This window comes from Geospiza fortis, unplaced genomic scaffold (genome assembly GCF_000277835.1).
Source record: "Geospiza fortis unplaced genomic scaffold, GeoFor_1.0 scaffold162, whole genome shotgun sequence".
Taxonomy (NCBI): domain Eukaryota; kingdom Metazoa; phylum Chordata; class Aves; order Passeriformes; family Thraupidae; genus Geospiza; species Geospiza fortis.
Genome location: NW_005054316.1, coordinates 1,368,066 through 1,382,857, shown reverse-complemented (window position 1 = coordinate 1,382,857; position 14,792 = coordinate 1,368,066). Strand labels below are relative to the sequence as shown.

General features: G+C 35.9%; 1 protein-coding gene across 1 annotated transcript in view; it reads left to right on the top strand.

Moving 5' to 3' along the window:
* The window catches only part of ADGB (androglobin), a 95,039-nt gene that overhangs the window by 72,324 nt on the left and 7,923 nt on the right, over positions 1–14,792 (top strand). Inside the window, exons 27-30 of the mRNA XM_031056240.1 lie at positions 105–289; positions 5,248–5,444; positions 6,625–6,736; positions 13,373–13,482. Coding sequence (XP_030912100.1) covers positions 105–289; positions 5,248–5,444; positions 6,625–6,736; positions 13,373–13,482 — 604 coding nt within the window. The remainder of the gene's footprint in view (positions 1–104; positions 290–5,247; positions 5,445–6,624; positions 6,737–13,372; positions 13,483–14,792) is intronic.

Genomic DNA, 14,792 nt, shown 5'->3' with positions numbered 1-14,792 from the left:
TTTTAAGTGTTTGCTTCCAGCTCAGCACAACATTTAGGTACTTTCCTAAAAAGAATGGTCAGGTATAGTCAGTTATATTGCTATAATTTTTTCTTCCTCTTTAGGTATTTTGTAAAGGTCACAGCACCACATACTGCTACATTGCAGGTACAAACCTCTAATTCAGATGTGCTCATTAAACTACAAGTCCTAGATAATGAGAAGGAAATTACAAGTGTCATTGGAAAGGGCAATGCAGTCATCCCAGTTTTTAATTTCTGGAGTAATCAATCACTTCTGAGCTCCCAGTGTAAGTATTGTATGCCATATTTAATAATTTTATTCACTGCAGGATATACATTCTTTCAGTAACTGTAGATAATCATGGAAAAGACGATTTTTCTCCGCTCTTTTCATTAACCTTTAATTTTACAGTTCAAAACCAAGAAGCACAATTGAATGAGGTACATAATTCTTAGACATATTTTCAACAATGGACCCTGTAGTGCTCAGGTAATTTTAGACAAAAATTAAGTACCATCTGCCTGCCTCCATTATACTTCTTATACATAATAGATTTTAGAGACTACTGCCATGCCATCTTCTCTGATAATCTACATTTGTTTTCCTGTTTTCTATACACCTCACTTCTAAATCAAATGATTTCCATTTCATTTGTGTGCTATTTTGAATTATTCATTATAGTTGTGTTTCAATTTTAAAATTAATTCTTCATAAGAATTACAAGTTTGCTTAAATAAAGCAGATGTTTATAAGCCAAGTCTGCTACTGTACTCTCCAGTGACACTACTATACAGAAGATATGTAAGATATGAAAGTCGTCGGTCCCTCAGTCTTCAGTCTAAACAATAAATCTTCTATAAATCTGAGTTTGCCTATTTGAGCATATTGAGAACCTGGGGCAAAGACAGATTGTTCAAATACTGGATTATTGCTTTGCTAAAGCCCAGAATAGCATTATATTTCTTCTGCTCACCTCCACTATTTTGAACTGTGGAGTTTTCAAACACGATCCTTTAGCATAATGTGCAATATGAAATTCCAATGCTTTATGGGAAAAAAAATTAATAATATTTATGAAACATCTTGATTGGAGACCATGCTCTTGAAATGCAATTCATCAGATGAAAAATTTATGTTTTTAAAGAAAGTCATGGAGAACCTGTCATGATTCTCTCTGAGTTACCAAGATAATCAGTAGCTATTTTTGGTTAATGTTTTTGGAATGTGGAAGTGGACTAGTAAACTTAATGGTAGACTGGTGGAAATAGAAAGAGGAATGTATAAAATAGCTTTGCTTAGGATCAGCATCACAGTAGTGGCAGGAAGTTGCCAAGATACCCTCAGTAAAGTGAAGGAGAACTTTGTTTCAGGAGACTGTCTCCTTAAAAAGGTGATAGTCTGAAGATTGAAGTAAGTTAAAAAGCACAATCAAGTGACAGAGAAGAGAAATGGGTTCCACCAGAGGCTGAAAGGGAGAGGATGGGGCAAAATAACTAGAAATGGTGTTTTGCTTTTGCTGGTCTAGCAGGACACACATGTGAGAACTTTGCAACATATCCTCAGAAATCAGACACAAACATTCTAGCTCTAATATGCAATGATACAAATAATTTCTGTTAATTTAAAATTACTTTAATCCACTTTGAATTATTTGATGAAATATCTGTTACATTAACCTGATTGAAAATAGGAAGGTTTTTGAATCAGGGCCTATTTAGCAGTGGTGGCCATAAAATCCTGTTACGATTTTAAGCTATATTTGAAGTTGAAATGAATATTCTGATGCTCATTAAGTGTGTGTGAGTATATAGAGAGTTGCCATTTGGAATGAATGACTGTGAAGCTATCAGTGTTTGTTCTTTTGTTTTACTATTATTGATATTTTTACAATAGTTATATTTTTACACTGCTAGACCTACTGTCCTTAACACTGGAGTTCTTTTCCTGTTAATATACATCCTGTATATCACAAAGAAGATAGTTTGTGTAGAATCTTTCATAGCATCCAAATTAAATGAAAATATTGTGACATGTACTCATTATAACCAATATGAGAATACTGTATTACCCAATCTACTAAGTGTCTCTAGGTTCAGTAGGGGTTCAATCTATAGCATTGTAAAAGAACGTTTCTTTGGTATTGTCAAAAGTGTTTTTATGGCCTGTACAATAACAATATAGAAACTCTCAGAAATACTGATTCCAAGTTCAGGTGAAGATTCATACAAATGACACTCAATACAACAAGATTCCTTCTGTCAGTATTTCTTTGTTCTCTAAAAAAGTGTGTTTTCTCAGAGTAAGAATAATCAGAAAACACTGCTATACCATTGGCACCAATCTTGTCAGTTAAGCCACTTACAATCCCTAAATTTGACACTTATTCACTACCACACATGTTCTGCCTCTCATAGAATTGAACACTGTGTTGCCAGAAGTTCTCTTAAGTGACATTATTGCACAACCATCACCAATAAAACATTATCTCCCTGCCCACCCACAGCCTGTTAAATCATCTCCAGTCACAGCTGTTCTATTAATGTCTTTTACAGCTCAAAAACTACATTAAACCAACTGATTTTGAATACATTTACCTCTTCTGAGATGTAGCAGATGACTTGGACCTTGAACATTTCCTTGATAATAAAGGACATATATTGACACACACATTGCAAGCACAATTTGTTTTGTTGATACGAGCACAGCACTTGCCTAAGCACAGATAGGCAACTGAATGCTCACAATCCTTTTATTTTCCACAGTAACAGTCTGATACAATCCTGTTAAAAAGTATAAAGATATCTTTCAGATATTTTTTTGAATATGGAAGTAAGGTAGGTGGAAGTTTCTTCTAGCCAGAACTTAGGAAAACCAAGAGTGACACACATCATTTTGTATATAGTAGGGAAAAAAAATGGTTTTACAGCACCACCTGGTGACCATTGCGAGATTTAGTGGCTGTGTATGTATTTTTGGGAGCTTTTCCGAGTGATCTTTCCTGCAAAGGAAGCAGATTGACTCTTATGGGGGATTCCACCATTCTGAGAGGAATATCTTCATGGCAGGATCTTCCTCTGGGAAAATCTTTATAGAATTGTTCAATACTCAAGCTCTTCAGGTTTAGGAGAGAGAGAGAAGAGGCGAATAGCGAGGCATTCATGAAAACCAGTTGTAGCCTAAGGAATACAACCTGCCTTGAGCTCTACCTGTCTTGCTTGGTGGAGGTAAGGTCCTGCAGAGGGCAGCACACATCTCCTAAAGCCCCAACAAACACTTCCTGGAGTTGAGCTCACCTCTCTGTTGACTCCAAAGGAGTACATCTAAATAGCCTCACTGCTTTAAAGCTACCCTTTTGTAAATTGCATCCACTGGCCCTTACTAACAGTGCTCAGACAGGCATTGAAGATCACTCCTGACTTGAAACCTTTATGCAAATATTGCAAATGGTAAATTAAAGGCAATTAATGCCTTTAGGCAATTAATGCCTAAAGACAATTAGAAAATGTCTTTATGTAGGTATTCTTCCATCTGGAATACAGGGTGTGTCTTTGAAACAGGTTTTCTTGCAGATGTAGAATATTCAAGATTCAGGTCTGTGGATATTGTTTCTTATTCATCCAAATGCACTTCTATTGAGTGAAAACCTCATGATTTTGGTTCCTTCTGATGACAGACCTAATAATCTAACCACTGTGAATTACATCTACTCTCACCTTCACAGCATGGGATGTTAACTGATACCTAGAAAGCTCAGCAGCAGCTGAGTGAGAAACTATTCCACAGTTACAGTCTTGCTTAGGCATAACTTTTACAAAATAACAGTCATGGAGTTGCAGCACCTTAAAAAACGGTTTATGGTTTTCTCTCATAGGCATCCTTGCCACAGGGACAGCAAGAGGGATGGCTGTGGTGCTAAAGGTTCTGAATGCAATGCAGAAGAGCAATTTAGAACTTGTGATTAGGAGTTTGAAACCCCTTTAAGAGACCATCTCTACAAGGTCTTATTTTGATTTCCTGACTTCTAATGCTTTTCTTAGGAACAAGGAAGCACTGGCTTATGCAGAGGAAAAGATGCAATAGGAAGGAATCCATGACATTTGGCTTTCATAAGAAACAATATTTCCTGGCTCCATTTGAGTTTCTAGGGGCAAAACTCTAATTGGGCATTTATTCTTTGACACACCAGCATTAAATTTTGTTCAATCTGGTGTCTAATAGTCCTGCCACCTCCTGTGAATTTCCCTGGATGTTTCATTAACATGCATGAAAGTATGCATGTTTCTTTCAAAGTGTTGCAATGATGCAGTATCATCCTTTTTTTATACAATGAACCCTGGGAGGAGTAAAGCCTCTTGCCTTCAATGAAGTCAGAATGAGATCTCTTTCCCAGCTGATGGTCCAGTGTATCACAGGTGATGGTTAGTGTAACACAGGTGAAGCTGCTTCCCCAGAGGTGTTATTCTTTGTCCTTTTTCAATTTTCTATGAGATATTCGCTTTTAGAATTCTTTTTTACTTTCTCTGTAGAAGTGCAGGCAAAAGACCCCATCTCAATGGCATTAGAAATGAAAACAAGTTTATGTTTTCTTAGTTAATATTTCTGCGCCAGGTCTTCTTTAGAACATTCTGGTTTTCACAGTTTTTCCACATAACATCTTCATTAGGTGACAATTATATGCATTGATAAAGGATAGATCACAAATAGTTTTATATCTCCTTTCAAGGCTGGCTCTTTTTTAGCTCAAGTTAGCTATGATCTTTGTTTCAGGTTGGCACAAAGAGATAAGAGACTTCTGTAAGGATATGCCAGAATTGTGGCCAATGCACCTCTTCCCTTCATCCAGTTTTACACAATTTATTAAATTAGGTTAGCCACAAAGGGATTCCATCATAGAGAGCACAAGGCTCTCTACATATTGTAATGTATAGCATGGTGCTGTGATGGTTAGTGCAGGAAAGAAGAATGGGCTTTCAGGGGAAAAATATGCTTTATAAACTAATAACAGTCATATATACACAGTCTTCAATTTCTCATTATTTACTCTGAAGATATTTGTGATTTTCATGCAAAATGGAATCAGGGTTGTATTTGGAATAAGCATCACTTTAATTGGAAGCTTGTGAGTATAAACCAGTATGAGAAAATGGACTATGTTAGTTCTTTCTGATACTTTCTGGGAGCATCTGTTTACCTCATACCAGTAATTCATAGAATTTCAGGACCTCTTTTTTTGTCATCTTGCAGCAAAAAACCTACAAGTTATTCGAAGTAGTATAGTGAAGGGATTGGAAACTGGACGATTAAAGAAAGGAAGTCGTAATTCATCAAAGGACAGCAAAGCTTCTTCCAAGACAGACCTTGAACAGGAATGCTCAGTGATATTAACAGATGAATCTTCAGTCTCAGAAAACTTTGAAAATAATGTTGGAAGCCCACAACAAGTAAGAGTTTGTTAATCACTGGGATTTGGGAAGAAAAAAAAAAGCAAACAAACAGTGAAAGGTTATTGCTAATTCTTTTGGTATGTGTGGAGAGATCTTCTATCCTGGGGTAAAAACAAAAATCTAAAATTAAGATTGTTGGTAGCTTTTGAATGAGGTGATGAAAAAAAATTAATATACATGTATGAATGACTAAATAATTAGAGGGTTTCATATCATACCATAGGTGATTTACTCTATCTTCAAGTGTTTTCATTTGGCAAATCAAACACAAGTACAGCATAACTTTCACATAAAGATAAAAAATTGCCAGAAATAAAACTAAAGTTTTGATGCTTCAATATGAGCTTTCTTTGAAATATGATATTATAGAAGACCATCTGTAATAGTTTGCATAGAGAAACACCTATTTCCACTCAGCTGCAAGTTTTAGTAACAGACACATAATATCTGCTTCTCAAGTCAAGTTTGTCAGAGGCTAATGTCAAACCGTGGGTTTTTCTTGATGCCATTTACTATTGCCTATTTTAGAGAAATTAAGTATACTTTCTAAAACAGTTCTTGTTTTACATCTCCACATGGTTTTCTGCTGTGATTTTTTTCTTGGTAGTTGAATTAAATTACAACAAAATAAAGAAAGAAAACAAAAATTATTGAGAAATAGACTCCAAAGTTGTTCCTTTGACTCAGAACAGGCATTAGAATTTTGGAAAGCAGTTTCTAAATATAATCATTTCCAATTCAGTTTAGACAATATTTGAAACAGTCCATGGACCCTGTCTCTTCTGCCTCAAATTAAGGCATTATTGAGTGCTAGTGCAAGGGCTCAAAGCCCTGTAGTAAGTCTTAAAATCAAAGACAAAAGTTTTTGTTGTAGTACATGGCATACACAGGGAAGTTACATAGAAATCTTAAAGGAATGTAGCTCCTTATTGTGTAGCCCAGTTTAGTTTTACTTGATAAACACATGAGTAATTGTTTAACTTCACAGGAATTAAAATAAGATCTGTGGAATTAACATTAATTTTTTAAGCTTCTTGTGAATGCTGTTGTGTGCAAGCTTGTAAATTAATTATGTGTTTTATTTGCTGAATTCAACAGCTGGCACCTTATTAACCTGCAGGACTTGAATGCTTGTTGCAATTGCTATGACTTCAGCATGTTGCATTTTCTTTTACAGTCTCACCAGTATTCAATAGAGGCATTGGTGTTGCATGATAGTTGGCCACTTTCTGAGAGTGAGTCTTTGCTTGTTCAGGAACTGAAAGAAAAGCAGAAAGATGATATCAAAGGTAGGTTAATCTAAGTACATATTTAGTTAAATGTATCATGTTACTGATTTTAAAAAATATCTATTACTCCAAGCAACACTTTTTCACTGTTTGAGTGAAATAACTAGGCAAGAAAACTTTTTCTTCTGTAGTTCTTAGAAACGAAGTTTGATTGCATGAATCTACATCTTCAGTTCACAAAATATAAGGAAATCAGAGACTACACTGCAAGACACCTTTTTAGGGCCCAGCTTTAGGTAGAGATCAGAACTCTGGGACAGAAGCGTGCCTGCTGATAATTTAAGAAAATGCATTGAACAAGATGGGGGGAAAGGCCTAGTTTGGGAAATTTATTCCTTCTGTACTGCTGGGAGAAGAATTTAGCCTGAGAAAAGGCTAGGAAAGTTCCCAAGTACAGTCTGTATGTTTAAGTCATGAAGGGGACAGAGAAATTACAGAAGGTTTTGGGTTTTTTATAGATTATTGTAGCACTTCTTCTTAAGGGACAGTAAAAAACAATCCCAAGACATATTAAAAGCACTTAGAATCCTAGTCAGTGTTCTGTAAATTAGATAAATGTCTCATATTTTCTTCTTCTTCTATCAGCAAGGTTGACACAAGATTATTTAGATCTTTATTATGTTAAAGTTTATCACTCTGGACCCAAGAGCCCAAGAGAGGCAAGGCTCTGCCACTGCACATTCCTAGATCCAACTGTTTGTGAGGCTGAAGATGAAACCCCACCAAGCATGTGCACATAGACACACATACACAAGATGTATATGTGTATGTATGTGTGTGTATATACACAGAAACACACATACATTGCCAGCTACAGAGATCTCAGACAGGCACTCAGAGCACAAACTTATCTTGCTTTTCCCTCTTGGGCTGGAAAGAATGGAAGTCCCCTAGATAGACTGTATATTTCTAAAAAGGTGGATCCTTCAGCCACCTGCACTTAGACACCTAATTTGCCCCATAGCTTACTTCTGCATCCCCTACAAGCTCTGAGGCTGCAGCCCTACTCCAGCTGCTGGTGCAGAACATCACACACATGTGCAGTTGATTCTCCTGTGTTCTCACCCCTAGGTTCCTGCAGAACCTAAAATATTACTTCCCATCATTCAATAGATTTTCTGTATCATTAATATTAAAGTTCTATAACTCAGTTTTTAAAAGAAGTGATAAGAAGAAATTATTTGCTTCCTCATATTCATACACTTGCTAATACCCCAAAAAAATTATTTAGGATGGTTTGGTTTTTATTTACTAGCTCTATGTCTTACTTTTTATTCTATTTACATATTTATTTTTAAATATGTCTGGTCAGGTCTTTTTTCAGTAATTTCTAGTACACTGGACTGAACTTAGATTCAGCAGCAATAATTACTGATGGATATTATTTAATTTCTTGAGTTTGGAACGTAAGCAATATTTGAGATTCTTTTTCAGTATTTCTTCAGTTATTATTACAAAACTTTAAAAATGTGTATCTTCTTCATTTACTGTAGTCTGTAGGCAGTTTTAGGAGCATTTGAAGAGCTATGTCATGTAGGTTACAGGCTTGTACACAACCCTTTTAGTGATTTCACCTGTTTGTATTTTGTTGTGTTCTTCACAATGTCATCTTTTTGTCTTAGATTATCCCATTCATTTTCTTAGTTTTCCCTGTTAGACTCCTTCTCAAAACAGACATTCTATTACATCCTCTTACCCTTCTGAGTTGGCTACATAGTGACAGCTTGCACTTGACAATATCCTTTTATACAGCTTCACCATGGTCTGTAAAACTGCAGGTCAAAGGAGGTCACTTAATCTCTTGAATTTCTTCACTAGTTCTCAGCTCATATCACTGAACCTTGGCAATGTCATGAGTGTTCTCATGTTGAATTCAAAGTAGCAGTACTCCAGTTCATAACTGCCCCTCTCCATGCTAATTGATGCTCATTTGCAGTCAAACATACTTAAACTACAGTCAGTGACAACAAGCACTTTTTGTCTTGGGATTATTTTAAAATGGTGTAAATATAATAATTTTTAAATGGTATAATTTTTTTGCCCTCTCATAAATGCTGCCTTTCAAAGGAACCAAATACATTTCGCAGTTCTTATTAACTGAGTGTTTCTGTTTATAGAAGGATACCAACAGATTGCCTAGGCTACCAACAGAGTTTAAACACAACTTATATAAAAAAGTTAAAACATCAATATTCACTTAATACTAGTGTTTATTTTTTTGTACCCCTATTAAAAGCAATATTTACCTGAAGTGCTTACTATAGTTAAGTATTTTGGGGGAAAGCCCAAACATTTATTCCTTTTTCTGATTGTGAGCTAGTCATAAATCAGTTTGAAAACAGACCTTTACCATTTAAAATTGCCAACACAAATTGTCAGGCACAAAATTCGTATAATAATAATGTTGGAATGTAACCATGAAGGTATTATTTCACCACGTGATTTTTAAGAATGCTGCAGTGAGCCAGGTGAAAAATTTATGCAGAATGTTTTCCCTTTTTCAAATATCCCTTTTTCATGTAAGCCAACACTGCCATCTAGAGTTAATTTTGTATTAAAGCTAATTTATCATAGCAAAAGCTATTTCAACTTTGTATTAAGATCTACTAAAATCTTTTAAACTAGTCTCCCTTTAAATTAAGACCCATGCTATTAAACTCTTGATATTCACCAATATTATAAATACTTATTTAGAACATTTTTTAAGAAAGTAAATTCTCTGATATACAGATGCTATGATAATTTTGTATTTCTTGATGTTTGTACTTGTAAAAAGAACTGTGTTAGCAAAAGTTACTTTGTTAATAATACTTAGTCATATTATATATAAAATCCCATTAAATGTTTCATTAAAGATCCCACTGCACAAACAAAACATTAAAAAGGCATTAGGCAGGAAAACCTAAGTACATAGAAATTAGGAAGTTCCATGTAGTTTATTTATACTGTCTTCATTCTTTCCTATTTCTTCCTCCCTTTTTTGTTTTTTTTGGGGGCTTTTTTTTTTTGCCTCTTTCTTCTGAGAACTGTTATGGAGCAAGCCTTCAATGGAAAAAGACTTTTTAAAATGTAGGCTTAAGATTCTTCTGTAAAAGGGGAACAATAAGCAGGCAGTCTTACAACTGCTAGTACCATTTTCAGTTGCTTGACTGTGGGAACAAAATAATTTTAAGGTTCATTTTGTGTTTAGGATTTTCGGCTATTACATTTCTGGTTCTTGAGATCATTTAAGTATTTACGTTTCTGGGTTCTTTGTAGTAAGACCATCCCAGTATTTTTCTTGTAGTAAGATCATCAGTTTTATTGTGCAACTGTCACAACACCGAAGTGAATCATGACTGTGTGCTGAATGCTAACTGCAGCATGTATTTTACATATTGCCTTAAATTAACTTAGAAGTGTAAGCTGTTGATGAGGGCTGTCTATGCAACTGGAAAAGCAGGAGAAGGCAGGATAGACAATATGCTTTGGAATATTCCCTTTTATCCTCCAGGGCAGTCAAAGTTTCTCCCACAGGTGTTATTTTCCCACATGAGAACTTGCTGGCTCATGCCAAGGAGAGGATTCCATGGGATGTTTAACAGAATATTCAGATCTCTCTCTCTCTCTTCTCCCTCTCTCTCTCTCTCTCTCTCTCTTTCTCTTTCCCAGCTTGCCTGTCAGTAGTGATTAATCACTTGCCTGGTGTTCAGTGAACAAATAGTTCACAGAGGATACATGATGGTGCTGTAGATCTCTAAGCCATGCCCTTACCCCACACTAGTACTGCAACCAGATTCTTGGTTTGCTTCTATCCTGGTGCATTTTTTCTGTAACTTTAGTGTCTGGGTGAGCCCAACTTTGGAAAGACTTTTGACATTGCCATCTGTCAAGAATTCTCCCGAGGGTGCAGTCAAAGACAGGAAAAGCGACATCTGAACTTCTCAATCTTTTCTTAATGAAATCTGAAAGTCCCTCATGGGACAGCTAACAGTCATTGCTACCAGCTACTGGGTAATCCCACTAAATGCTCAGAGCCTATTTCAAATAGCAGTAGCATTATATCTTCAGAAAGAAAGCTACAAAAGACTCTTCTGTATTATACCTGTGAATAAGATTCTCTGTAATTTAAGTTTCATAAACCAGGAGTAGCTGTTTTTTCAAAAAAGAGAATTGATGTATCTTAATCTGAAGCTGAGTTTCAGCTAGGAATCATTTGGTGCAATTGTTTAACTTGTCATAGACAGGACATCAGACTGGATGATCACTTTAGTTCCATTTGGCATTAGACTAAATGAATTTTTGTATAAAAAATTGAAAAGAAGTAGAGAAGCTAATTTTAAAGTTGTTGTCGTCTGTGTGTCATCACTGTCAGCCTGTGTGATGCCCAAGCTTTTCTTGGTGCCACACAGATATAAAAAACTGCCACTGAGAGTTTGTGATGATTGATGCATAAGCTGTGAGCTGGAATGGCCTTTTACTTTCTGTATCATCTGTCTTTCTTATCATATCCCATACAAAGCATTTGCCTGGCTATGCCCTTAGAAAAGCCCCAAGCTGCTCACATCTCCCTTTGAATCAGAATGGGCAGCATGCCAAAATGCAATCATTGCCCCTTCCAGGCATTTCTGGAGGTTGATCCCTTAACTGGGATACTGCTTGCTCTGCTGAGGAAGTGGGAAGGGCTTCCAGGGGGAACATGGACAGTGCAGTACATAGGAGAGCTTGGAGATATCAGCTTAATCTTGCCCTAAGCCTTCATATCTGGTGTTAAAATAGGTTACCTCATCTAGCCCCTGCCATTTCTTATGCTTGCTTGTTCTTTACTAACTTATCAGGGTATGCTATAAGTTCAGAGCATCAAAATATTATAATTCAGAGTCACAAAATATTTCTGCAAACCAGACAAAGCTTGTAGTATCCCATGACATAGAAAGTCTTTGTCTGGGATCATTTAGCTAACTACATTGAATGTCTTTGAGTGTTTGTGTAAACAATAAATAATTTATCTCTAAAATTTAATAATACCTTGCATAATGTATGTACACCAACGTGATTTATGGTGCTAGTATGTAATGATAATGTGAAATTAAAGGGGAAGCCATTTATGTAAGCATTTTATAACTTTCAGTTAATGTCATCACTGTTTTATATTTGCATTTCCCGTGGAGTTGTTTAAGTATATTCAATATTTGTGGAGACCACTTTAATTTTTTGCTTTCATTCATTAATATATGCCTTAGTAGCACTGAACCAATTTAAGCTTTACATTTCAGTGTAAAATGTCTCTGGACATTTTTTAAGTAGCACGAGGAGATAAGAATAATACCATTTCTAGATAAACACATATATGATGTATGATGTAACACACTTATATACCATACCATATATATTTGTATGTAGAGCTATATGTAAGCTACAAATATGTTTCTATGTCTTTAATATTTACAGCTTTATGTATCCATATAACCTCAGCCATGACAATACAGATCCCATCCAAAGCTGAATAATTGTGCAGTACAATCATTTGTCCTCAGTGGAAAGTAATTGGAAAAGCACTAAGTGAAAGATATCTACCTTAAAAGTATTAAATGAAAGATATCTTATTATAATAAGACTGTGAAACAGTTGTTCATATCAACTTTTTTTCTGAGAGAAGTACCCTGTTTTACTGTATTGGCTAAATCTAGGTTTTCAGCATTTCTCTCAATGTTTCAGGCAGTAGGAAGGTGGAAGGAAATGGAGATTTCAGACTCGGGTTTTTAATCTTTCTCATAGTGTTTTGGATTCATCCCTGGCTGTTTCAACTGACACATTCTTTATAAATAATAAAGTTATATGCTATTACATGCTTTATTTATTAATTTATTTTAAAAAGAATATGACACGCATGAAGTCTTGTTTACAGCTCTCACCAGCTAAGACCTTGCAAAATAACTGTTGCAAATGTCAATTCACAGTATCATTAATTCAAACATATAGTATACATATGCACTGATAATATAATTAATTTAAAATGTCCCCAGATAGTTCTGACAATGACAATTTTGCATTTCTTAAATATGCATCAAGTCTCAAACATGTTTCTTTGCTTTAACTTCCTTGCATTTTATAGGGTGTACCTACACTCTTTGTTCTAGATAGTCTTAGGATTGGAGATAATGAGAACATTGATTTTACTTGTTTTGAGCTTCATACTTTCCTGGTGCATAACAAACACTGACAGAGATTGTATGTGAGAGTCAGGCTGTGATTCTGTGCATTGCAGTCTTTGTACTGACCCATACACAAAGCAGCAATGCAGTGACTGCTGGCAGGCACCATGGAAAACTCTCAGTTAAACCTTGGGTAAAGTGTTATTTAGGACAGATAAGACTGTCACAATGAGTTCACCTTGTAAATGTGTTTTTAAAAGTTGTTTGGTCCTCATATTTTTCTTGATAGTACTTGAAAGTGTCAACTAATTAACTGGCTTTCCTTTGCCTCTCCGTATGGCTGGTTTGTGCTGTTATTCCACCCTGGGTTTTATATGGGGAACTATGTTTATGGATAACAATGACGTTCTCTAAATCCTAATGCATTATAACTTCATTTGAGTAATACACAGGAGAAAGTATGAGAAGCACAGTTTTCCCCTAATTCTCACTTCTTTTCAAGTTAAAAAGATTGCATATATTCCTGCATCAACCAGAGGATCAAAAGATACAGCATCTGAGAAGATAGAAAAGGAGGAGCTCTGGAAAGAAGGTGCACCACTTGAATCTCAGGTGAGAACAAGGCCAAAGCCTCAATTTGTTGAATGTGCCATCCTTGCACTGAATATAGAGATATTCTCAGTTCTGCAGATCAGTACTGCTAGGACTTCTAATGTCCCTTGTATATCTCTATACCCTGCTTTGCCACCTTTTTAGCTTAACACTTGAGAAATGTTGAATCAATTAAAAAATTTGAATGTAAAAGATGTGCATCCTGGATTTGGATACACAGTTTGCTCATTTCTTGTTTATGTATAATGGAAAAAGGAGTTGTTTCTTTTGTTGATGTAGTTTCTGTCTCTGCTGAAGGCTTACGAAATTCCAAGAATTCACCGTATTTGTGTCTCATTAATCCCTCATTGTAGTGGCTTCCATGGGTTCCTAGGGAGATGAAATAGGTTTTTCCACTGTAGTCAGTTCCTGTCTCACATATCACAATTGTCAGTAGCATGCAGACATACAGTGGCAGAAAAATCGGTGTGTACTTTCTTACTTGGAAGTTCTTATCCTCTGGAGTGGATCATCTGAGTGTTCTGTGGCTGTCTGAAAAGCTAGTGCCAGCCTTTATGCCTTAAAAGGAATAATTGACATTACTGGTTGCAAACGGATTAATGGAAAGCAGTGAAGGAACTGACAGCTTCTTGTTTAATGGCATTGCTTTTGCTGGGAATTTTGCTGCCTTATGGTGTGTAGTTTAAGCAAAGAACCATAGAGGTTTTCATTAAGAAATCTCTACTGATTTTTTTTAGTTGACTAACCTTGCTGCACAGCAGACTTCCCTGTGATTCATATCCACACCTAATTATACCTAATTATAACAGTGCCTTACACTAGAAGTGCTGGGATGATGGTTCTTGGGAGTCCGCCACTAAAACAGATACAAGTCTTGAGATGGAGACCTTGCAGAAAGAGAAGATGTCCACCTTTAGTCTCAAGAGCTGAACTCCTAACCCTAGTTCTAAATCTGAGGCTTAAAGCTTCTTCAGATGATATGTTTTCCTGAAACATATGCAGCACAGTATCTCATTTCTTGGTCAGGCATCAGAATAGTCTACTAGACTTCAGACCCTACTTACCCTGTGCTTCTGGAGAAGCCATGTGTTAAGGTGTTGGAGAGACTGAGAAGTGCTTGGAAAAGAATCTTACAAGACAGAGCTAGGTTTATTTCTATACAAAAATCCCACTTGAATATAATAAGGCTTCTTGTAAAGAAGATTGTGGAAGGAGAGGAGAGGGGAGGGGAGGGGAGGAGAGGAGAGGTACTTGTGGTGCACATTTGTAAGGCAAAGGCCACAATAGGAAATATTTTTAGTTTGCCATCT